The sequence below is a fragment of the Theropithecus gelada genome, chromosome 11 (assembly GCF_003255815.1).
Source record: "Theropithecus gelada isolate Dixy chromosome 11, Tgel_1.0, whole genome shotgun sequence".
Classification (NCBI taxonomy): domain Eukaryota; kingdom Metazoa; phylum Chordata; class Mammalia; order Primates; family Cercopithecidae; genus Theropithecus; species Theropithecus gelada.
Window position 1 is genome coordinate 2,435,525 of NC_037679.1, and position 27,486 is coordinate 2,463,010.

Consider the following 27,486-nt stretch of genomic DNA (forward strand, 5'->3'; position numbering starts at 1 on the left):
GAGTTATAAGAAAGTGTGTGGGCCAGTGCGGTGGTTCACACCTGTAGTCCTAACATTTTGGAAGGCCTAGGCATGAGGATCACTGGAGCCCAGAACTTGGAGACCAGCCTGGACAACATGGTGAAACCCAGTCTCTGCAAAAAAGTACACACATGCACACAAAAATTAGTTGGGTGTTGTGGAGTGCTTGTAGTCCCAGCTACTTGGGCGGCTGAGCTGGGAGGATCCCTTGAGCTGGGGAGGCACGCAGAGTCTGCAGTGAGCCATGATCACCCCACTGTACTCCAGCCTGGGGTGACAGAGTGAGACCCTAACTCAAAAAAAAAAAAAAAAAAAAACCATCAAAGAACAAAAAGATGTGTTCAGTTCTGGGTGGGGAGGACAGAATGACAATAGACCAACTGTTCCCATATCTAAACTGAATTGCGCTACCATCTCTGATTCATGCATTCAGTAAGAATTCATTAAATCATACTATGCTACAATCTGCATTAGGTCCCCTTGGTGCCAATTGCATATAATGAGTCAGAGATTATCACACCTACATATCAATGTCATTTTTAAATGATAGCATCTATCTCCTTCCTTAAAAAGAGACACATGAAATCATTCAGTGAAAACTACAAATCATATCACTTATTATAATCTATATTTAAAAGAAATGCAGACACACTGATTATATTGTACAAATGTTCTTCAGATTAATTGTTAGAAGACATTTTTGTATTCTAATGTGTGTTTAACTCACTAGTTGGGATTCACTGATTCATTACCCAAATTTTCATTTCAGGCCCTCCAGGCCCTCCAGGTGGTCTGAGAATAGAAGACATTAGAGCCACTTCTGTGGCACTTACTTGGAGCCGTGGTTCAGACAATCATAGTCCTATCTCTAAATACACTATCCAGACCAAGACTATTCTTTCAGATGACTGGAAAGATGCAAAGACAGGTGAGTTTTATTTGTCTGATTAATCCGTGCGTGTTTTCAAAGTGAATTCTTTTCTCAAAAACAAAAATTTGGAGGTTTTAAAAATGTCATTATCTACTTTGAAAGGCTTTCTTTCTTAAATTTTTAAAAACTTATTCTAATATTTTGGTAGTGAAGAAAATTACATGGAACTTACACATTTAAATGTGTTAAAGCTATAGAAAAAGAAGTATCATTTCTAAATCAACCTATAATGAAAAGCAAAATGAGGCCTCCTGGGTTTCCTGAGTTTTGTGTGAGATTTACTGCCCCCAAAATCACTGGGAAGTCTGTTTTTGAGCAAATAGCATTCATAGCACATTATTTATGACCCTTTTTATTTGAGTACATATGTACTATAGTTCTGAATTTCTAAAAAGCCACATTGATCATAAATCTTAAATTAAGCATCCAAATCTTACTACTATAACCCTTTATGTGAATGATCTGACCTGGTTTGAATTTCCTCAAAACAGATTTTTAAAGACATTTTGGATCTTTCAACCTTTTTCTTTTCTTATATTAAGATTTTCCAAAGTTGATCAGGAAAAATTAATTAAGAGTAAGTGGGTACTTTCCTTTGTCTACAACTTTGCCATTTGTCATGACTAGCCTACAATATCACAGATCCATACATATATTTTCTCCTGTAAAATGGAAGATTGAAGATCTTTTTGATAAAATAATTTCTTTGTAACTTTTGACAATATTTTTAAACAAACTTGTCATTGCCAGAATTCTTTAAGATGGAAAAGAGGAGACATAAAAATATTTTCCCAGTTGTCACAAGAAAAGAAAAGAGACATGAGTGGTGAATAAAATGTTCCTCCTTTTAAAAAAACTAAAAAAAAAAAAAATTATTCAAATCTCCCAAATCTGCTTTCATTTTAGATTTATCTTAACATAATGGAAATCCCATTCCCAAATGCCAATATTTGTATTGCTCACTAATAGGTTTTAATTTAAATTTACTTCTATTTGATATTTCTCCCCCTCCAGAGAAATAAATCAAATATAAACTTGAAGTCTGTTGCAAGGATTTAGGATATATTTTAACATCAGATGATTCCCCACCTAAGTGTATAAAGTTGCAATAAATTAGAAACAAGTGAAATATTTCTATTACATTATGCTTATTGTTTTAAGAATTATCTGTAAATATTCTTGACAAAATCAGTCCATCTGAAAAATAAATTTAAAACCTTTTAGATGCTTTATAAACCTAAAGCATAAGCAGTTTCTACTTTTCTGAAGAGAATGGAAAAGTATGATAATAATGAAACTATTAGAAATCTAGCCCATTAAAATAAATAAGTGGTTTAAATTTGGTTTAGCCCTGAAAAAGAAATACTAATTGCAATCATTTGCATTAGTTATTTATGTATGCTTACTATGTAGCTCAATTTAAATATGCTTCCCACTAGAAAGTAGGTTACATGAAGGTAAAAACTGTTTTATTCACTCTTCTATCTCTAGCACCTAGATCAGGGCCCACAGTGCTCATTCTTTAAACATGTTTATTGAGTCCCCACTGTGTGCCAGAACCTATTCTAGATGCAGTATGTATAGCTGAGCAGCAGTGAACAAAATAAGAACAACAAAACCTGTCTTCAAAGAGCTTATATTATAGTAGAAGAGATGCCAATACACAATTAAAATATATAGTAAGTCATGTGGTGATGAACGCTAGAGAGAAACAACAGAAAAGAGGAATGGGGAGGTAGGAGATGTGTTTTAAATAGGGTACTTCTTATGTTCTCACTCATAGATGGGAATTGAACAATGAGAACACTTGGACACAGCGTGGGGAACATCACACACCAGGGCCTGTCTTGGGGTAGGGGGGAGGGGGGAGGGATAGCAATAGGAGATATACCTAATATAAATGACGAGTTAATGGGTGCAGCACACCAACATGGCACATGTATACATATGTAACAAACCTGCACGTTGTGCACATGTACCTTAGAACTTAAAGTATAATAAAATAAATAGGGTACTTCTGATATTAGTAATAGCCACTGCTGCTTTCTAAAAGTTCCTATTTCCATTATATATCTTTTCCAATTCTTCTGCTTTCATTGACGTTGGGTCTGTGAATCTAAAGTATGTTTTCTGTTGGCCACATTTAGTTGAATTTTTCATCCAGTTTGATGGTGTCTGCCTTTTGATTGAATTATTTAATCCATTAACATTTAATGTTATTATTGATACAGTTGGATCGTAGTTGCATTGTATTTTTGCTTTCTAAATATTTTACTATTTTTGTTCCTGTTTTCCTTGTTCACTGCTTTCTTTTGGAAGAAGTGAGCGTTTTCTAGTGTAACATTTTAATTCCTTTGATGATATTCACTGTGTGTGTGTGTAAGTAATCCTGCTCCGAGGGTAAGTTTATATTCACTATACATGTGTATAATCAAACACATACAAACTTAATGAATACTCTAGGGCTTACCAGATTTAACAGAATAGGTTTTATAATTTTATTAGTTTAATTTCAATGAATATGAAAGTGTTTCTCCTAGATAGCTCTATTTCATTCTTCCTCTTTTGTGCTATTACAGTACTACATATAATATAGTTATATAGCATATAATATAGTAATATATTACTATAATACTATATATTACTAACATATTTTATTATATATGCTATTATAGCATATTTTATTATATGCTATATGCTATATATAGTAATATAGTTATATATTACTATAATAGCATATAATATATGCTATTAATATTTAGTAATATTATTATATATATTACTATAATAGCACAAAAGAGGAAGATGAAATAGAGCTATCTAGGGGAAATACTTTCATATTCAGTGAAATATATATAAATATATATGTTACATCTATATATTTCACAAACCCAATAATCTTATATTAAAATTATCACTTTCCATAATTGTTTGCCTATTAAACCAACATATGCTTGTTTATATAATCCTTTGTTAATTTGTCTGTTATATTATCCTTTATATTGACTACTTCTGGTCCTCCTCATTTGTTGATGTTGATTTGAGTTATCATCTAAGTCTCTTTTGCATCGCTATAAATATCTGAGGCCGGGTGATTTTTAAAGAAAAGAGATTTATTTGGGTCACACTTCTGCAGGCTATACAAGAATCATAGCGCCAGCATCTGCTTCTTGTGAGGGCTTCAGGAAGCTTTCATTCACGGTGAAAGCAAAGTGACTTGTCACATGGTGAGAGAGGGAGCAACGAAGAGAGAAGCAAAGTGCTAGGCTCTTTGTAACAATCAGTTCTTGCATAAACTCATAAAGCAAGAACTCACTCATTATTGGAAGAAAGGCACAAAGTCATTCATTGTGAATCCACCCCCGTGACCCAAACTCCTCTTATTAGGCCCCACCTCCAACACTGGGGATCAAATTTCAATGTGAGATTTAGAGTGGACAAACATACAAACTATGTATCACGATCTGATGTCATTTCTTTACAACTTTGCTCCTACCTGTCCCCTTTGTGCAGCTAGTATCAAATATATTACATTTCAATATATCATAGATCCAATAACACAATTATGTATATACACACATATATAAACGCACAACATATGTGTGAACATATATACATACATATATAGGTTTCTACAATTACTTTTAAATAAGTTAAGAGAAGATAGAAGAAAAAATGAGTATTTATACTATCTTTTATAATTACAAAATTACCTTTACCAATGCTCATTATTTTGGGGGAGTTTATTCAAATTGCTGTTTGGGATCAACTACTTTCAACCTGAATAACTTTAATTTGTTTTGGAAGATAAGTCTTTTAGTAACAATTTCTCTCAGTTTTTATTTATCTGTGAGTGCATTTTGCCTTTGGTTTTAAAATACAGTTGCTTGGATATGATATTCTTGGTTGACAGTTTTGTTTTGTTTTTTTTTTTTTCACTGCTTTGAATACATCATCTTAGATGCCTTTTTCAGTCTGAGAAAATTGTTTTCTATTCTATTGGCCGAAAGGCGTCTCAAAATTCCTTTATATTTACCAGTATATTTATTATATCTGGGTTCCTCATTCCTTTCTGTAAAACTGTTTTTTATCTGGTATAATTTTCACTACTAAGAAACTTATAGCATTTCTAATTGTTCAGGTTGTTGGACTCAAAGGTTTTAATGTTTTCTTCTATCAGAAAATGTCTCTAATTTCATCTTTAAGTGATATTTTTATTGCATACAAAATCCAAATTGCTCTTCATTTCACTTTGATCACTTTAAAAACATTGTTCTCTTGTCTTTTGTCTCCATTGTTTCAGATGAGAAGTCAGTAATTGTTTTAATCATAATTCTCTGTACTTGATATGTCCCTTTTCTGTGACTGCTTCAAGATTTCTTTTTGTATTTGCTTTTCAGCTTGATAAAATGCATTTATCCTAATGGAGCTTGGCTTCTTGTATTCTTGGGTTGATATTTTCTTCAACTTTGGAAAATTCTTAGTCATTCATTACCTCTTCAAAGATTTCCTCTGCTCTACTCTTTCTTCTTGGTTTCTCTTGACATGTATATTAGATTGTTTGATGTTATTCCACAGAAAATGGACTGTGTGTGTGTGTCTATGTGTGTGTGTGTGTGTGTGTGTGTGTGCGCATGTGTCTGCTTATCTGTGTGTCTGTGTGTCTCTGTTTCTGTATGGATAATGGCTAATTACCTCTCTCGCTTTCATAGATAATTTATTTTGCTGGATTCAGTCTGCAAATAATCACATTAAAATACTTTTGACCTACTGCTTTATTGTGTTCAGGAATTTTTATTTCTAGCATTTGGCTGCTTTTAATATTGTTCACATAATATTCCAAGGGAATTTCCTATTTGTTTATACAAGTTGTGCATGTTTTCCTCTTGACATTTTTACATACTTAACATACTTATGCTAAAACGCTATCAGATGATTTAAACATCTAGATCATCTTTAAGTCTAGCTCTGTGGATTTTTTTTTTCTTTCTTGACAGTAGGTCATATTTCTTTGTTTACTCATGTGTTTGATAACTTTTTGCTCAATTCCAAACATTGTGTATAGAAGAACAGTGATTACTAAAGTAAATATTAATGATGTCTGGGAAAGTGCATGCCATTACTTTAGGGACTGAGTCAATCAGATTTGTAGTTGAGATGATCTGAGCATTGTTATTAGATTCAGTTTAGTGCAGGCTTCAAGTGATTTGTGTGTAAGATCAGACTGTCCTACATATCTGAGTGTCTGGAGGTTTTCCTCTCCTGCTATCAGACTTCGGCAGGCTCTTCTACCTTGGACCCCACAGAGGGTTCTTTCATTTCCCCGGCTTCTACCCAGATACCTGCTGCTGCTGATCAGTCTAAAGCCCAGAGTTCTCGGATTTTTTACTCAGTTCTCCTTCTCTTCCCTTAGACTTCAACAAGTCCGAAGCACCTGTCCCTCACAGGGGAAGCAGATCTCTCTCATCACTCCTGCCACTATCTCATGTTTGTGGTATCGGTGCCCCAGAGGGAAGTCTTTTTTGGCTCTTTTGTACTGCCCCAAAACTTTCTTGAGTACATGTGATGAAGGCCTACGAAAAATAATTGTCAAATTACTATAGATTCTCCTTGTTCTTTGATCTCCCTGTGACTTTAAACAGCCATATCAGCCTATACTTTGTAAATATCTGTTAGAAGTTAAACTGTTTTCTTCTTACTAACATCTATGACTACATCTTAATTTCATCACTGTTCTACCAATGATGAATTTTAGTCCCTTGTGTCTTCACAATCTCAGCTCTCTAATGGGCTTTGAAAGATGATGGTTTATAGATTATCTATGTGTTCTTTTTGTTAGTGTACTAGTGAAGTTCTCTTGTGACTGCAACCTAAGTGGAAGTGAAAAATATTTTCTGCAACAAATACAGAAATAAAAATCATATGGTTTTTGTTTATGGTGTGACCACTAAGAAAAAAAGGTACAGGATTAAATTCAGCTTCATGAAGGTAAATATTTAAGGTATGAAATAAATATATTTGAAATATATCAACTTTCAGTGTTCCAAAGATTAAATTTAGAATAATGAGATGAAGAAATTGACTGTGTATTTTTAAGGCAAGCTATTGTAAATTTTACTTCTCTTGGACTGTTTTTAGTGGACAGACAGCAGACAGCTTGATGCCATTCCTGGAGTTCTACAAGATGCTCAGGTCATTGTTAGAAAATTGTGTTTGATTCCATGCTGCTACTTTCAGAGGACTAATTATAGAATATTCTTAGTGATGGTGTGTGTGTGTGTAAGAGGATGTTGGCCAGAACATGAAAAGGCATAGTAAGCATGTTATGATAAATAGTTAAGAGAACCTGAAATAGATTATCCAACATGAATAAGAAAATATGCTTATATTTAAACTTCTGTGTTATGTAAGACTGAGTTGGTTATTAAAATTCTTCTGCAGTTAACATCTTTGCACCTAAATGTTTCTCTGTACTTTAGGTTATTTACCTAAAATAGATATTTGTAAATTAAATTATTGAGTATAAACAGCCCAAAACCATGAGCTATATTATATAATCACTCTGCAGTAAGGTAGAACCTGTTTTTATTCCCATAAGCAGTATTTGAGTATCTCTTCTGCCATATATTTACCTAGTATTATTATCATCTTTTTAAAAATGAAAACTCTCTAGGTCTATTCTAGGACAGTATTTTTTTTTTTTTTTGCCTTTCTGTTTCTTCAGTTTTTGTAGTTCTCATTTCAAACATGAATTTCTGGATTTTTATGAGGCTACATTCATATTTCCCTTAGAGAAGGATCAAGGATTCACACCTTCTGAGATGTCAGAGCACAGCTTGCTTTTCCTTTGCTTCACGGAAATTTGCCAAACCTATGGCTCCTTCCAGAGTCCTGCCAGGCAATCTATGGGTTGGGTCTAGGACCTGTAACATAAAACTGAGTAGGTGTGTCAGAATCAGTGAGAAGCCTTTAAATGCTCATTTCCAGTCTCAGACACCTGAATTGTGTGTGTGTGCGTGTGTGTGTTTAATTATACTTTAAGTTCTAGGGTACATGTGCACAACGTGCAGGTTTGTTACATATGTATGCATGTGCCATGTTGGTGTGCTGCACCCATTAACTCGTCATTTACATTAGGTATACCTCCTAATGCTATCCCACCCCCACCCCCCATCTCCCCACAAGGCTACAGTAACCAAAACAGCATGGTACTGGTACCAAAACAGAGATATAGACCAATGGAACAGAACAGAGTCCTCAGAAATAATACCACACATCTACAGATCTTTGACAAACCTGACAAAAACAAGAAATGGGGAAAGGATTCCCTATTTAATAAATGGTGCTGGGAAAATTGGCTAGCCATAAATAGCAAGCTGAAACTAGATCCTTTCCTTATCCTTTATATGAAAATTAATTCAAGATGGATTAGAGACTTAAATGTTAGACCTAAAACCATAAAAACCCTAGAAGAAAACCTAGGTAATACCATTCAGGACGTAGGCATGGGCAAGGACTTCATGTCTAAAACACCAAAAGCAATGGCAACAAAAGCCAAAATTGACAAATGGGATCTAATTAAACTAAAGAGCTTCTGCACAGCAAAAGAAACTACCATCAGAGTGAACAGGCAATCTATGCGAGAAAATTTTTGCAATCTACTCATCTGACAGAGGGCTAATATCCAGAACCTATAAAGAACTCAAACAAATTTATGAGAAAAAAACAAACAACCCCATCAAAAAGTTGGCAAAGGATATGAACAGACACTTCTCAAAAGAAGACATTCATACAGCCAACAGACACATGAAAAAATGCTCATCATCACTCACCATCAGAGAAATGCAAATCAAAACCACAATGAGATACCATCTCACACCAGTTAGAATGGCGATCATTAAAAAATCAGGAAACAACAGGTGCTGGAGAGGATGTGGAGAAATAGGAACACTTTTACACTGTTGGTGGGATTGTAAACTAGTTCAACCATTGTGGAAAACAGTGCGGCGATTCCTCAAGGATCTAGAACTAGAAATACCATTTGACCCAGCCATCCCATTACTGGGGATATACCCAAAGGATTATAAATCATGCTGCTATAAAGACACATGCACACGTATGTTTATTGCGGCACTATTCACAATAGCAAAGACTTGGAATCAACCCAAATGTCCATCAGTGACAGGCTGGATTAAGATAATGTGGCACATATACACCATGGAATACTATGCAGCCATAAAAAAGGATGAGTTAGTGTCCTTTGTAGGGACATGGATGCAGCTGGAAACCATCATTCTCAGCAAACTATCGCAAGAACAGAAAACCAAATACCACATGTTCTCACTCATAGGTGGGAACTGAACAATGAGATCACTTGGACACAGGAAGGGGAACATCACAGACACCCGAATTTTTATTTAGAATCTCTGAGTGAGTAGGTTTGTTCTGGTACTTTCAAATATTTGGGTTTTAGATTGAAATGGGGGACACCAAAGATTCTGCTTATGTTTAGATCTTAAAGAAATACCAGGACTCACTCAGATAACTTGTAAAAGTCTACAGTGGAGGGGCTTACATTGGCTGGAGTTATTCTTAACACAATCTGTTTTTCAGTCCTGAAGTCATTCTGGCTGTTTCCGAAGCTGCTCAAACAATTAATCAGTGTGGTCTAAAGGCAGGGCGCCACAAGCATGATTTTCAGGCAACTAAAGCACAATGAATTATTGGCCTTGTGATACCCATGAGGCTTGATTCTCTTTTCCTCAAAGAATGGTGAGAAACTTCTTTTTATTCTAAGCCTTAGGGCCTCAAGGCATTTGTAAATAGATCTATGAATTATTGCTTATAGCTGGTTGCTAAACTGAGTATTTTGGCCTAAGTACTAAAGTAAGAACTAAGGTCTCCTGCTTTATATCTCTTTGCTTAAAATTTACACTAAAAGTAAAACAAATTTTTAAAGAACTACCCATTTAATATACAACATTTAGTTTTTTTAAAAGAGAGATGTGAGTTGATTCTCATTTATCTCGTCCACTGCTGCTGTGTATGCTTTTTTTAAAACATGGTTTTACCTTTAAAACACATTTTGTACGCTTTATTGTGAGCCCTAAATGTCTTCATAAATGGCTTGTACCTAATGCAATCTTCTCTCCTATTCCTTAAGCCCTGGTAGGAACTATTGGATCCTTTATTTTTCTTCTTCTCCTCCTTTTTTTGCTTCTGCCAAAATCAGGCATTATACTGTTAAGATCTGATTTTTCACTGCTGAGATTAACTGTATGGCCTGACTCAGAACTGACCCAGTCAAAAATCAGGTCTAGAACAAGGTCTGCTCCTGATCCCCAGTATTTGCCTCCATTATGCAAAGTACTTTACTCTCTTTCTGGCTCCAAGAATAACAAACAGGTTGCAAGGAACTTGGCTGAAGAAAAAGGACACGAAGTCTCTCTGTTCCTGTTTCTCGTCTCCATTTGGCTTGAGGCATAAATCTGCTTCCAAAGCAAAGCTTACTTCTTTAGGGAGCAGGCTTCTGCTCCCAAACTGCGTAGGTGATTTTGGAAGAAGTAAAAAAAGAAGGAGAAGAAGAAAAAAGGATCTAATAGTTCCTACCAGGGCTTAAGGAATAGGAGAGAAGATTGCATTAGGTACAAGTCCATTTGTGAAGACATTTAGGGCTCACAATAGAACATATAAAATATGTTTTAAAGGTAAAACCAAGTTTTGAAAAAAGCATACACAGCAGCAGTGGAAGAGAGAAATGAGAATCAACTCACAGTTGAAGGGAAAGGAAGAGGGCTTAAGAAGATGGAGTAGTACTCTCTGCTTTAGACAGGACAGGACAATTAATGGACTGAATACATGACAATATAGAGGTCATAGAGTGATGGATATTATGTGGTGGGGCAATGTAAAAGAGTGCCCTCCTTCTCTTACCTGCCTGATTCAAGGATGAAGGCGGCACTAAAGTGATTGCTATAGACAAGGCTATGCTTCTTGCCTTGAGACATTGTCTACTCTAAATAGACACAACTTTAGAATTTGTATTACATATATATTTTTAGCAAAAATATATTAAGTACTTCTATTTGTAAAACATCATGCTGGGCATACTAGGCCCTGAGGGGTTTCAAAATGTGAATAAAAAGTAGAAAAAATGTATATATGGCCACAAATGATAGCCAGGAACAAACAAGGGGGAGACAAAAGAAATATATTGAGTGTGGGCCTGATGTGAACCTAGCCAATCTTGGGAGTTCCATTTGTAGTGATGACTTGGGCTACTTAGCTCAAGACAAGAGCTGGGAAAATATTAGAGAGAATGTGTTTTAAATTATGTACTTCTGATGTGGTTGGGGTCAGAAGTGCCACCCAAATTTGCAGAAGTGAAAGCAGCTTAGAGAAAAGAGACACTTTTAATTCTTGGTACATCTTTTAAAAATGATAGATGTTAATCATGTTTTTGCTAAATTATTCCTACTACTTACATAGATGATTTTATTGAGGGGATATTATAACTATTTACCAAAACATGTTTGTTTTAGATATTTGTATTCTCATATGTACTGATGTTAATATAAATTATCAAGAATAATAATAATTCGATTTGTTCTAAAAAGAAGAGTTGTCAAGCTATTAGCAATCCTGGCGGGAATACTATTCTAAAATATTTATAGCAAATTCCTTCCTTAATAATTCAGAATGTCCACTCTGGAATTCCATTCCCTTAACGTACACTTCATTTTCCCCTTCTGAGAGAGTTTTTTGCATCTTTGGACCAAGGGCTTCTTCCTAGGGTCTACCTGCTTGAGGTCATGACTCTGAGTTTGGTTGCTTATTCTTCCTTTCTTCATCTCACTCATTAAAATCAAAGCCTTGGCTCCTCAGCTGGAATCCAGATCTAGCATAAAATGACTCCTGTTGACTTTTCTTGCCTTACCTACCATCATTTCTTCACATATTTTTGGTGGTCAACTATGATCTTCTACTTTATGAAAATGTCTTCCATTTGTTTGGGAGATTTTCATACTGGATCCTCACATTTTTTACATGCGCTCAAAATCAGTCAATCAGCTGCAGCTTCTCCACACATCCACCTGGTTCTTTTTCTGTCCTAGCAGACACCTGCTCTTACCTGTTGACCTCCCAGCTTCCTTGGAAAAGCCCCAGTGTAGCCTTGACTATCATAAGAACACAATATCTTCATTCTTTAAAATGCTTCCAACATTTCCATTCTTCAAACCCTTAAATGGTGCTGGAGTTTTGAGACTAGGAAGCAGGGGAACAGGTCTGACAGACTCAAGCCTCCTAAAACACTTTTGTACTGCATACCCCCGAACCCCTGCCAAACTCAATAATTATAAACTCACAAATAGCTCCATCAACTTCTGCCTTTAAGGTTCAGTATTAGTTTCCTAGGGTTGCCAACAAATTAACATAAACTTGGTAGCCTAAAACAAAAGAAATTTACTCTCTCATAGTTTGGAGAACAAAATCAAGGTGGTGGCAGGACTGCATCCTCTCCAAAGGCTCCATTCCTTGTTTCTTCCAATTTCTGGTGGCTCCATATGTCCCTTGGCTTGCGGCTACATCACTTTCATATCTACCGTTGGTGGTCTCATAGCCTTCTGGTCTTCTAGGTGTGACTCTTCTCTGTGTCTTTCTTTTATAAGAACATTTGTCATTGGATTTAGAGCCCACCTAGATAATTTAGGATAATCCTACCCTAAGGTTCTTAACACTTACAACCTTAAACTTAATTTAAGGGTCTGCCAAGCCTTTTTTTTTTTTTTTCCATATAAGATGACATTTACAGGTTCTGGTGATTTGGACATGGACATTTTTTAGGTGGAGAAAGGCACCATTTAACCCAATACAGCCTGTTTTCTATAAGGGGTTAATATCAATGAATAGTGTCTAGTAAAAAATGGCTACCTTGGCCAGGCATGGTGGCTCATGCCTGTACTCCCAGCACTTTGGGAGGCCGAGGTGGGCGGATCACAAAATCAGGAGATCAACCATCCTGGCTAACATGGTGAAACCCTGTCTCTACTAAAAATACAAAAATTAGCCAGGCAAAGTGGTGGACACCTGTAGTCCCAGCTACACAGGAGGCTGAGGCAGGAGAATGGCGTGAACCTGGGAGGTGGAGCTTGCAGTGAGCTGAGATCACGCCACTGCACTCCAGCCTGGGTGACAGAGTGAGACTCCATCTCAAGAAACAAACAAACAAAAAGGCTACCTTACTCAGCATCATCACATAGGCTCTATTCTCCCTTCACTCTGTAAACAGCCCTTCACAAACCAAAACTTCACTTTACTTCTTTCAGTTACCTAGAAAAATGTCCTTATGCATGTGAACTAAAACAAACAGCTTCTGATTTGGTGTATGGGAGGAGTGAAAGAGATAGGAAATAAAGAGGTAGAAATTCTTAATAAATCCTAATAAATCAAAACAGAGGGGAAGGTAAAGGGAAACTTTTAATCAGAAAGTCAAAAATATGTGTCAAATCTACAGAACAAATCCATAACAAAATAAGCAATTAGATAGCAAAAGTAGTGTCTAGCAGAGTTAAAATTATGGCAGGGTGAGATGGGACAGTCCGAGCCATGTGAGAATTTGTCCAAAAGTAGAAACTGGATGCTGGGGTGCTTAGCATTTATTGTGTTGATGGACATGTCATCTTTAAAAACTATGTATTCGTGGTCTACATTGCCAGATAAAACTTCCCTAAATAATAAGATATTGAGTCATAGACAAGCCTACAGGTACAGGTATTTACATGAATAGGTTGATTATTAAAAACATGTGGAAATATTTGAGGCAAGCTTATAATAATACACAGACCTGCCTTGGTTGCATGTTTTATTATATCTCAATTAAATAAGCAAGCTAAGATCACATTCCACCATAATTTATCATCTCATCTCTACTAGTATCTAGTAGCATGAATTCTGAGGGATACTTAACAAATCTTAATAAAATTATTATGACATTTATTATCACTGGTCCAAATGATTTGAGTATAAATCTACAAAACCAAGTAAAAAGGATATAAACTTTAACCTTTTCTACCCTAGTTATAAACCATTTGCTAACCATAGACTATATCAGTGGCAATACATAAAATTTTGCCTCTCCAATTGTACCTTTATCTCAGGAAATCCTTTTCGATTACACCTTCAGAATACAGCTCCTTGCTATTCAAGGTGCAGTTCATGGACTAGCAGCAAGCCTGGAGGCTTGTTAGACATGTAGAATTGCAGTCTCCCTGCCTCGAACTTACTTACATAGGTGATTCATATGCATATCACTCTTTGTAAGTTTATTATTTATTAAACTTCTTCTCTTACTCCCTTGAACTTAAATTTTGTCATTCCTAGTTGTAGTTTTTACTTCAACTCAATGTAATATATACCATTCTCCCTGAAATAGTAAAATAAAAATGGAAGTCATAAAAGTGATAAGTTAATCAACCTATATTCTCTATTTACTGTTTATTTTATTTAGATCCCCCAATTATTGAAGGAAATATGGAGGCAGCAAGAGCAGTGGACTTAATCCCATGGATGGAGTATGAATTCCGCGTGGTAGCAACCAATACATTGGGTAGAGGAGAGCCCAGTATACCATCTAACAGAATTAAAACAGATGGTGCTGGTATGTATATAGAAGAAACTTGAAATTTTAAAAGATTTGTAAATACGGTGCCACTTTAATATATGGTTGAATGTATTTGAAAATAATGCTCTGAGGTAAGTGATTCATCTAAAAAGCATGTGTGTGTATTTCACATGTGTGTATTCTCTATCAAGATAGTCAAAAATCAAAAGAGGAAATACGAAGTTTAAGAATATTTTACATAATTAGTATAGAGGAAGAGGTAATAGGGACTACTGAAAATGCCACTGGAGACCATTGGAATGACGTGAGTATTTAGATGATAAACTTTAATGTAAATTCTGAATCTTAACTAGGCAGACTCTTGCTTTATTAAACAAGTTTCATGATTTAGAAGGTTCATAATTTTGTGTCTCTCTCAAACTCATTTATAACTGAATGGCCAAGTCGGTGAATATTTTATGGTAAATACTAACTGCAATTAAATAGCCTTTAGTGCAGGAAATACTCTTATTTTTTCCTTCTCCCCTATATTACTAAGGAAAAATGTTGTTCTGATTCTAATGATAGCTCTTCTAATATTCCCTGTATCAAAAATAAAATGTAGCCTCTCTGAGCTCATTTGACTAGGCCTTGCCAAGCTTCAGTATTATATGGTGTAGAGAAGATTTTAAATGAATGACAGAGTTCCATGAAAATGCTACTGTGATCTCTTAATATCACTTCTCTACATTTCTGCTTGCCTCAGTTCCTTGGCCTAACTTCTAAATATAATTATGAGTTCTAATGTCTTTATTTCGAAAAGCCAAGTAATTCACAGGCACTGCCATAAGTAAATTATCTCTTAAAGTTTCATGTAATTTAATGTAATTTATTAGATAAAAATGGTAATTCTGAAATTAAGAGGCCAAAGCACTAAAATGCCTTGTCTGTGTTCAATGCTTTCACATCCATTTCATTTAATCCCCATAATAACGTTTTGACATAGGTAGTCCTATGCTTATGTTCATTAATGGGCAATAGACTCAGAGACACTAAATAGTTTATTTAAGTTAATATGACTAATTGCAAGATTCAGAATTCAAATTTAGATCTGACAGCTGTTCTCATACATTGAGCTTTCTCAAAGTCGGCTTCTCAAGCAGAATTCTAGAAACATATCTATTTATATGAATCTTTATTAGAGTTCTAATAGAAACTTAGATTTCATCCTTAACTATGATACTAGATATGACCTAAACAGTAATTTTTTTGTTTTAGCATATCCATCTACAAAATGAACACTAGTGTTTGCTTTTCTCTACCTCACAGAAATTTCATCAGGATATGTAGGTAATCTAAGATGAAGCTTTATAGGAGACAGATACCACATAGCCAGGATTCCTGTGTTTGGTTTGTATCATTATTGCCTAGAGCTGCCTATGTTTGTAATAGAGGCTTCTGTATTATGGACTGAACACTGCTGCTCTTTCTTTAAAAACAAAAAAAGAAACTGGGGCATGATCCCACTGGTGGTTTACCTATGTAATTTTATACTGACAGATCATGTATTTGATTTAACAAGGATTCATTAAAAATGCAGAAAAATACCAAGTGATTAAATTGGTCTAAACAAACTTATCTCGGGTAAAATATTTTTACCTACCTATCTCAAATATAGACCTTTAATCACGGAGTTTAATTTTCTGTGATCTCTTGACTAATACAATCTGACTTAAGTCTTAGCTGAACACCATTCTTTTAAGTAAAAATTGTCAGAGTGAAAGGATACTTTCTTTGGCACTGGTAATAGATGTAGGCCTCCCTCGTTTTTTGGAATTTTGTTGCCAATATTATCTTTATTATTTATCTCAGAAAATGATTTATTTACAATATATAGGCTCATCATCTAGACATGATTACCATAAGATCTGTCTTAAGTTATTTTTTAATCTCAAAGTAGAAGTGACAACATTAAATATTTTTTAAGAATAAAAACAGCAAAAACAATGTCTCAGAGAGATTCAATCTAATTCTTTCATACCTAAATTTCTGAATATAATATATACTTAAGATCATATCTAGAAGTGAAGTGCTCACTATCAGGGATTCGTATGTAACTCTGAAGAGTATTTACCATGATGTCTTCTTATCCTTCAGTGTTAGGAAAAAATTGTTTCCAAGTAATATCAAACCTAAAATTTTGGCACAGTTGTTACTTTAAACCAACTTATTTTTGTTATCACCTTCTTTAGGCATCATCTCTTACATTATGTTTTCTAAAATGGTATTTTGTTAAGGACTTCATTCCCTATCTGATGTGCTTACCAAATAACTTCCCTTACAAGCCATTAGAGCCAAGTCCAAAAGCAAACACACCTATTCACAGAGTAAGATACAACCTTGTAGTGATATGAGTTGATTCATTCTTCTCAATTGTAAAAAAATAATAATAATAATTCTGTAACTTCTAACACATTTGTTAATCCATCATCAGAAAATATTTTGAGATCTTTGATTAATAAACTCATTACTATAGTTTACACATTTGCAGTATACCGTCAGACATAGTGCCTAGTTCTCTGTTTGCATTGCTTAATTCCCACCATAACTTTATGAAACAGATGAGGAAGTTAAGATTACACCCAGCTAATGTGAAGCAGAGCTGGAATTCAAATCTAGGTGTTTTCTCATTCTAAAGGCTTTGCTCTGAAGACAGTGGGCTGTATTGTGGCTCCGGCCACTGATTCTTTGGTGGAATGCTGGCATTATTATCTAAAAGCTGTGTAATTTGAGGCACGTTACTTAACCTCTGAGCCTCACTTTTTTTTTTTTTTTTTTTTTTTGACAGTTCAGTGGCTCTTTTTTTTTTTGGAGTGCAGTGGCACAATCACAGCTCACTGCAACCTCGACCTCCTGGTCTCAAGCTATCCTCCTGCCTCAGCCATCCTAGTAGCTGGGACTCCAGGGGCTAGTCACCACGCCCAGCTATTCTATGTGTTTTTTGGTAGAGACAAGGTTTCTCCATGTCGCCCAGCTGGTCTTTAACTCCTGGGCTGATGAAATCCACCCGCCTTGGCCTCCCAAAGTGCTGGAATTACAGGCATAAGCCACTGGGTCTGGCTGAGCCTCACTTTTCTCATTTCTAAGTGGGAATCATTTATCCTAAGGGATGATTTTTATGTTTACAAACATATTAAGGAAAGCAGATAGCACTACGATGCATAGTATTTGCTCAGTAAAATTTATTTATTGTGCTATTAAATTTCCTTTAAAAATTTAATATGCTTACAAGAAAATATGGTCTCCTGTCTACTTTGTAATGGATTACCCATTCAGCAATACATTTCCAATTTTTATAAGCATAGAAGAAAGGTCATATAATTTTATGTAATTTTCAAACATCTTTTAAAAATCATTTTATGTGTTTGATATAATTCAACAAAATTTCTCTGTTTTGCTGTTTACTTGCTTTATTAAAATTGAATATGCATAAAATTAGACATTTACATTTTTCATTTATATAAGGAAATAAAAATACTTTCTAAATGAGGGATGTTTGTTTTGAGATGCCAGCTTATGTTATATGGGACAAAGGCTGGTTCCCATTTGATGGAAAGGTTGGTCCCCAGCTTCATTATGCTGATTGAAAGACATGACATTATCCAATGCCACACATGCCCTTATCTGTCCAATTATTTAATGTTAAGATCTCAGTGCACACTTGGGTACATTCTTTGGATTCAGATAAGTGCATTATAAAATGGATGCTCCCAAATGAAAAATTAGAAGATGGATTTGTAATTCATTTTAACCAATTTAATTTTGACTATAGAAAAGAGATAACAAAAGTATCCTTTGAAATAATGTGTCATTGTAAGATATGCCCCCATAGCTAATAGCTCTGCAGGTGCAATTGGTGAGTCCACATCCTAAAATGGTACATTCAGGATTAACAGCTTTGTTTATTAGCCAGATCAAGCCAGTCAAAAGAAGGAAAGGGAAAAAGGAATAAAACCAGAAACAACACTTTCATATTATGTATATAGCCTTGATTTCATGCCTAATGAAGGTCTGTTGTTCTTTCATTTAGTATTCTTTCTTGTTCTTTCTTCTTTCTCTTTTTTACACATATTGATAAAGGAGAATAATAGAAACAAGAAAATATTTTATAGCTGGTAAGGTACTATTTGATGTTGGTTGCTGTCATAATAATTAAATAAATCTTTTTTAAAAGAAGCAAAGAGGATAGATGTTTAAGCCATCTGAAGACCTGAATTAAAGACAGCAGCTTCTCCACATGTGAGCAGTGTAACCTGGGCAAGTTAATTAGTGTATTCAGGATTCATTTGCCTTTCCTATTAGGAGGGGATAATGCCAATTCTCCATTAACCTACTTCAAAGTGCTGATCTAGGTATCCAGTTAGATGTAGTATATGAAAATAACTTCTAAGTTCTAGATGTGTCTGTTATTAAGCTGAGATCATTCATTCATTCAGCAAACTTATATTTAACACACTGAAATATTTGTTAAAGATAAAAAGGAGAAACCAGGAGGGTAAGATGATGACTGGGGCTATTGGAAGTTAATTGAGGATGAAGAAAAAAAAGGAATGATCAAGGTGACAGTAGATTTGCATATTATAATTTAGAAGACTCTATTGCCAAATACATTGTGTTTTGATGATTGAAAACAAGTTTAACATATATATTCGATGCTATTGTCCATATACTGAGGAAAGTAGAAAGTGTTCATATTTTAACTTAATTTAAACAAATAGTCTGTAATTGGTTTGGATTCTTCGTAAGGATTTTACTGTGGATAATTATAATTTTAATGTAAAGAATTCTTTTCTGCCCATCCAAACATTTTCCCCAACTGACCTATTCTTAGATTATCATTTCTTTGTGCAATTAAAAACTCACTCTGCTTCACCTATTTAAATTTCTTGTTTGAAAACAAGGCCTATAACAATAAACAAACCTACAGTTTCTATCTGATAAGACATAACTATCTGTGACCCTCCATCTTTTTAACCTACAATGGGAACATCATTTTAACATGGTAGACAATATTAGGGGTGTTAGCAATATACTCCTCTATCAGAGCAAGCGCTCATAAGAGTTGCAAAGAACTATTCTCATTTTAATGTTAAAATATTATATAGTTCATTTGATTTTATTAATAGCTCTTTAGAATTATATACTTAAGTACTTAAAGTATAATAAAAAAAGAATGTATGTATAAATATAAAATTAAGGCAGGTGTTAGACTTCAATTCTTTTGGTTTTCCAGACTAGAGCACTGTTTACATAACCATGTTGAATCTTACATAACCATGAAATTTTGGTACAAGTCAAAGAAAAAAGTTACATTCATGGTTAACGTTTCATCTGTAAAAATGACTGTGTAAGTTAAAGTAATAATTAACAAGAATTAAAGTAGTCAATATGTTTTGAATCAAAAGCTTATCTTCATATACTTTATAATTTGTATAATTTAAGATTTGTCGCAAGCTAATTTGTACATTGTTAAATAAAACATCAAAGCCCAAAGAGGTACTGATATGCAAATTACTTAAGCATTCAGATCTGAAAGGAAACTTGGCAGCATTAATTTCTTTTCATGGGAAAGAATAGTCATGGCATTGGCTTGATTTTCTTTTAAATCTATGACTGAAATACAGAAGCACTCTTATAAGCATCATAAGGGAATTACTATTAAACAGAAATTAAGACAAAAGGACAAGTAAAAGCACCTATTTTTAAACTTTCATAGTAAAATTATACATGTTGTTAATAAATGATTAATAATTCAATACTTTTTCTGAATAATAGTTTACATTCTTTTTAATGGTTTATTGTGTAAAGAATGTCTAGTTTGTTTTCTCTTAAGGGCACTGGAGCCTAAACTTAAGCTTCCTTGTGCTTAGGGTGATTTACTTCCCTGAAACAAATCACTCTTTGGCCAAGTCCCCATTTCTGCGGGGCTGAGTGCAAAGAGAGCACTTAACTCCTCTATTCTCAGATTCATGTTAAATATGTAGGTTATGTGTCAATTCCACTTGTGAAAACCTTTTTCTAATATGCTAAGGCTACAATTGAACATTCAAAGCTAAATGAAAGAAATTAAGTCGATAATCCAAGTAAGATATAAAAACACTGTATTAAGAGAAACAGTTACCGATCTTGTGTGTGTGTGTGTGTTTGTTTTTGTTTGAGACAGAGTCTAGCTCTCTCGCCCAGGCTGGAGTGCGGTAGCGCGATCTCAGTTCACTGCAAGCTCTGCTTCCCGGGTTCACGCCATTCTCCTGCCTCAGCCTCCCAAGTAGCTGGGACTTCAGGTGCCCGCCACCAACCCCAGCTAATTTTGTTTTTGTATTTTTAGTAGAGACGGGTTTCACTGTGTTAGCCAGGATGGTCTCAATCTCCTGACCTCGTGATCCACCCGCCTCGGCCTTCCCAAGTGCTGGATTACAGGCGTGAGCCGCCGTGTCTGGCCTCTTCTGTGCTTTTGTTTATGTCCCATTTTCCGTGGATTGAGCTCAATAGATCTTTGAAGACCAAATCAATCTTGAAAATATGTCATAAAGTACTTAAAAGAAACATGATAAAATGGAAATAGATAATCTAATTTAAACATACTCCATTTTTAGGTCTGTTCCAAATAAAAAGGCTAATATTGATTATAATGAAAAGCATTTCAGTACAATGCTTTAACAAATAATACTTGTCCTAAGGAAGGCAATATTTGATTCGAAAAATTGCAGTATAATATTTTAGAGTTATTTTTGAAATTATTTGCCCGTGACTACTATACTTGTACTTAAACACCCTTATTGTTTGATTATAGGACAACATACTTTTTGTTTTCTTATAGCATGAAAAGTTTTAACTTCAGAATATGAGTTATAGGGGTAAAAGAGTTCCTAGAAGTTATTTTAATATTCCAGCTCCTAATATATATTCTATCTAAAGTGCTATAAATTATTCATTTATTAACTCTGTGTACTCAGTTTCATTTTCTAACAGCTATGTGATGACACTTGAATAGTAAAATAAAATTGCTCAAACTTCATATTATTAATAATTTCTCTATGGGTAAACAAAATAATCATATAGTTTTATTTTTTTGTTTTTTTAAGTTTTATTTTAAGTTAAGAGGTACATGTGCAGGTTTGTTGTATAAGATAAACTTCTGTCATGGGGGTTAGTTGTACAGATTATTTTGTTAACTAGGTATTAAGCATAGTACCCATTAGTTGTTTTTCCTGATTCTCTCCCTCCTTCTACCCTCCACTCTTCAATAGGCCCCAGGGTGTGTTGTTCCCCTCTATGTGTCCATGTGTTCTCATCATTTAGCCCCCACTTATAAGTGAGAACATGCAGTATTTGGTTTTCTGTTCTTGCACTAATTTGCTAAGGATAATGACTTCCTGCTCCATCCATGTTCCTGCAAAGTACATGGTCTTGTTCTTTTTTATGGCTGCATAGTATTCCATGGTGTATATGTACCACATTTTCTTTATGCAGTCTATCACTGAAGGGCATTTAGGTTGATTCCATGTAATTGCTATTGTGAATAGTGCTGCAATGAATACTCATGCATGGGTCTTTATAATAGAACAATTTGCATTCCTTAGGGTATATACTCAGTAATGGGAATGCTAGGTCAAATTGTATTTCTGTTTTTAGGTCTTTGAGGAATTGACACACTGTTTTCCACAATAGCATGAAAGTGTTCCCTTTATCTCCACAACTTTGCCAGCATCTGTTATTTTTTGACTTTTTAATAATATCCATTCTGACTAATGTAAGACGGTATCCCATTATGGTTTTGATTTGTCTTTCTCTAGTGATCATTATGTGAAGCTTTTCTCATATGATTGTTGGCCAGATGTGTGTCTTCTTTTGAAAAATGTCTGTTCGTGACCTTTGCCCACTTTTTAATGGGATTGTTTCATTCTTGTAAATTTAAGTTCCTTATAGCTGCTGGATATTAGATTTTTGTCAGATGCATAGTTTGCAAATTTTTTTTCCCTTTCTGTAGGTAGTCTGTTCACTCTGTTGTAGTTTCCTTTGCTGTGCAGAAGCTCTTTAGTTTAATTAGATCCAATTTGTCAATTTTTGCTATTGTTACAATTGCTTTTGGCATCTTCGTCATGAAATCTTTGCCCATTCCTATGTCCTGAATGGTATTGCCTAAGTTGTCCTCCAGAGTTTTTATAGTTTGAGGTTTTATGTCTTTAATCCATCTTGAGTTCATTTTCATATAAGGTGTAAGGAAGGAGTCCAATTTCAATCTTCTGCATATGGCTTGCCAGTTATCCCAACACCATTTACTGAATATGGCGTCCTATCCCCATTACTTGTTTTTGTCAGCTTTGTCAAAAATCAGATAGTTGTAAGTATGTGGTCTTATTTCTGTGTTTTCTATTATGTTTCATTGGTCTATGTGTCTGTTTTTGAATATCAGTACCATGTTGTTTTGATTACTGTAGCCCTGTAGAATAGTTTAAAATTGGTTAGTTGGATGCCTCCAGCTTTGTTCTTTTTACTTAGGGGGTTGCTTTGGCTATTTGGGCTCTCTCTCTTTTTTTTTTTTTTGGTTCCATGTGAATTTTAAAAGTCTTTTCTAGTTATGTGAAGAATTTCAATGGTAATTTAATAGGAATAGCATTGAACCTATAAATTGCTTTGGGCAGGATGGCCATTTTTATGATATCAATGCTTTCTACCCATGAGCATGGAATGCTTTTCCGTTTGTTTGTATCATCTCTGATTTCTCTGAGCAATGGTTTATAGTTCTCCTTGTAGAGATCTTCATCTCCCTAGTTGTCTGCATTCCTAGGTATTTTATTCTTTTTGTGGCAATTATAAATTGAATTGCATTCCTCATTTGGCTCTTGGCATGACTGTTATTGGTATACAGGAATGCTAGAGATTTTCCCTCATTGATTTTGTATCTTGAGACTTTGCTGAATTTGTTTATCAGCTGAAGAAGCTTTTGGGCCAAGACTATAGGGTTTTCTAGATATAGGATCATGTCATCTGCAAACTGATGTGGCTTGACATCCTCTCTTCCTATTTGTATGTCCTTTATTTCTTTCTCTTGCCTGATTACCCTGGCTAGGACTTCCAATACTGAGTTAACTAGGAGAGGTGAGAGATGGTATCCTTGCCTTGTGCCAGTTTTCAAGGTGTATGATTCCAGCTTTTGCCCATTCAGTATGATGTTGGCTCTGTGTTTGTCATAGGTACTGCTATTATTTTGAGGTATGTTCCTTCAGTACCTAGTATATTGACAGTTTTTACATGAAGTGGTGTTGAAATTTATCAAAAGCTTTTTCTGTATTTATTGATTTAATCATGTGGTTTCTGTCTGTTTTTCTGTTTCACGTTTATGGATTTGCATATGTTAAACAAGCCTTGCATCCCAGGGATAAAGTCTACTTGATTGCGATGGATGAGCTTTTTGATGTGCTGCTGGATTTGGTTTGCCAGTTATTTTGTTGAGGATTTTTTTCATTGATGTTCATCAAGGATACTGGCCCGAAGGTTTCTTTTTTGTTGTATTTCTGTCAGGTTTTGGTATCAGGATGATGCTCAACTTAATAGAATAAGTTAAGGAGGAGTTCCTCCTTCTCAATTTTTAGAATAATTTCAACAGGAATGGTACTAGCTCTTCTTTGTACATTTGGTAGAATTCAGCTGTGAATCCATCTGGTGCTGGATTTGGGCTTTTTTTTGGTTAGTTGGCAATTTATTACTAACTCAATTTTAGAGTTCATTATTGGTCTGTTCAGGGATTCAATTTCTTCCTTGTTTCGTCTTGGAAGAGTATATATATCCAGGAATTTATCCACGTCTTCAAGATTTTCTAGTTTATATGTGTAGAGGTGTTCATAATAGCCTCTGGTGGTTTCTTATATTTCTATAGGGTAAGTGGTAACATCCCTCCTTGTCATTTCTGATAAGAGTTTATTTGAATCCTCTCTTTTATTCATTAGTCTAGTTAGCAGTCTATTTTATTTTTTTCAAAGCACCAGTTCCTAGATTTGTTAATCTTTTGAATGAACTTTTGTGTCTCAAACTTCTTCAGTTGAGCTATGACTTTGGTTACTTCTTGTCTTCTGCTAGCTTTGGGATTTGTTTGCTCTTGGTTCTCTAGTTTTTTTAGTTGTGATTTTAGGTTGTTAACTTGAAATCTAACTTTTTGGTTGGGCATTTAGTGCTATGAATTTTCCTCTTAACCCTGCCTTAGCTGTGTCCCAAAGATTCTGGTATGTTGTATCTCTGTTCTCATTAGTTTCAAATATCTTCTTGATTTCTGCTTTAGTTTTATTATTTACCCAAATATCTTTCAGGAGCAGTTATTCAATTTTCATGTGATTGTATGGTTTTGAGTGAATTTCATTCTTGATTTCTAATTTGATTTTGCTGTGGTCCAAGAGATTGTTTCTTATTACTTCATTTCTTTTGCATTTGCTGAGGAGTGTTTTAATTCCAATTACATGCTCAATTCTAGAGTATGTGCCATGTGGCAATAAGAAGAATATATATTGTATTATTTTGGGGTGGAGAGTTCTGTAGGTATCTATCAGGTCCATTTGATCCAATGCTGAGTTCAGGTCCTAATGATCTTTGTTAATTTTCCATCTTGATGATCTAATATTGGCAGTGAGGTGTTAAGGACTCCCACTATTACTATGTGGGAGTCTAAGTCTCTTTAAAGGTCTGTAAAAATTTGCTTTATGAATCTTGGTCCTCCTCTCCTGGGTGTATACATATTTACTATAGATTTTCTTGTTGAATTGAACCCTTTACTACTATGTAATTCCCTTCTTACTCTTTTTTGACCTTTATTGGCTTAAAGTCTGTTTTGTCAGAAACTAGGATTGCCACCCCTGTTTTTTTCTGTTTTCCACTTGCGTGGTGGATTTTTCTTCATCCCTTTATTTTGAGGCTATGAGTGTCATTGCATGTGAGATGGATCTCTTGAAGACAACATACCAATGGGTCTTGATTCTTTATCCAGCTTGCCACTCTGTGTGTTTTAATTGGGGCATTTAGCTCATTTACATTTAAGGTCATTGTTGATATGTGTGGATTTTATATAGTCATTGTGATGTTCGCTGGTTATTTTGAAGACTTGTTTATGTGGTTGCTTTAGTGTCACTGGTCTGTGTAATTCAGTGTGTTTTTGTGGTATCTGGTAATGGTCTTTCCTTTCCATATTTAGCAATTCCTTCAGGAGCTCTTGTAAGGCAGGTCTGGTGGTAATAAATTCCCTCAGTGTTTGCTTATCTGAAAAGGATCTTATTTCTCCTTGGCTTATGAAGCTTAGTTTGGCTGGATATGGAATTCTGGGTTGGAATTTCTTTTCTGTAAGAATGTTGAATATTGGTCCAAAATCTCTTCTGGCTGGGAGGGCTTCTGCTGAAAGGTCCATTGTTAGTTTGGTTGACTTCCTTTGTAGTTGACCTAATCTTTCTCTCTAGCTGCCTTTAGCATTTTTTCTTTCATTTCAGTCTTTGAAAATATGATGATTATGTGTCTTGGGGATGATCTTCTTGTGAAATATCTTACTGTGGTTCTCTGCATTTCCTGAGTTTGAATGTTGGCCTCTCTAGTTAGGTTGGGGAAGCTCTCCTGGGTGATATCCTGAAATATGGTTTCCAAGTTGGTTCCATTCTCCCCATCTTTTCCAGGGACACCAATGAGTTGGAGATTCGGTCACATATTTTTTGGATTTTTTTCATTCCTTTTTATTCTTTTTTCTCTATTCTTGTCTAATTGTCTTATTTCACAAAGCCAGTCTTCAAGCTCTGAGATTATTTCCTCTGCTCGGTCTATTCTGCTATTGATACTTGCGATTGCATTATAAAATTCTTGTTGTGTGTTTTTTAGCTCTATCAGGTCAGTTACATTCTTTTCTAAACTGTCTATTTTTTTCTGTCAGTTCCTTCATTGTTTTATAATTATTTTTAGCTTCTTTACCTTGGGTTACAGTGTACTACTATAGCTCAATAATCTTCATTCCTGTGGATATTCTGAATTCTATTTCTGTCAATCTAGCCATCTGAGCCCAGTTCAGAACCTTTGCTGGAAAGGTGATTTCATCATTTGGAGGAAAGAAGGCACTCTGGCTTTTTCAATTTTAAACATTCTCAGAGGATTCTTTTTCATCTTTGTGGGCTTATCTATCTTTAATCTTTGAAATTGATGACCTTTGATTTTTTTTTCCTCTTTTATCCTATTTGATGACCTTAAGGGTTTGATTGTGGTATAAGGTAGATTTAGCTGACTAGCTTCCGCAAGATTTTATGGGGCCAACATTCAGCTCCCAATTCCTGGACTGCATGCTATGACTCTGGGGGACTCATATTGGGCCTCTACTTTGCCCTCTGGTTCCTCAAAGTTTGGAATCCACTGCACTGGAGGAGAGGGCTGAGATGTAGCAACTGTAGCAGAGTGCTAGCAAGTGCTGGGGTGTCTGCCTCCCTTCAGGTGTTCACCATAGTGGCAAAGGCAACACAGCTGGGGGGCGGGAGCAGAGGAGCCCTGCTGGAGACTGTGTGGTCATGCTGGAAGTGGTATTGGCTCAGGGGCTGGGTGCTGGTGGGGAAGGTATGGGTGCCTTCTGTGTGTCCCCTAAGTAGGAGTGATCTACCATATAGTTCTGCATATAGTTTTATTTGTTTCTGTGCAATTAATGTACATACTTCACCAAAGAATTTACATAGCTAATATCAGAAGTTTTCATGTAGGTATCTTTGAATCACAATTATTAGGAGCTACAATTCAGTAAATGGATACCTTGCTTTGAGCACTCTAAGGAAGATGTGGCTATTCCAAAATGGGAGGGGATTTGGGGACCAACATTTCATCTCTTTGAAATGTTAACAGATTTGGGGATGGTATTTCAGACTGAAGC

The 27,486-nt window shown here is 35.1% G+C and overlaps 1 protein-coding gene across 2 annotated transcripts in view; it reads left to right on the forward strand.

The window, feature by feature from the left end:
- The window catches only part of CNTN1 (contactin 1), a 393,997-nt gene that overhangs the window by 307,388 nt on the left and 59,123 nt on the right, over positions 1-27,486 (forward strand). For both annotated transcript variants that reach the window (XM_025403303.1, XM_025403304.1), the window contains exons 16-17: positions 791-949; positions 14,460-14,609. In XM_025403303.1, coding sequence (XP_025259088.1) covers positions 791-949; positions 14,460-14,609 — 309 coding nt within the window. The remainder of the gene's footprint in view (positions 1-790; positions 950-14,459; positions 14,610-27,486) is intronic.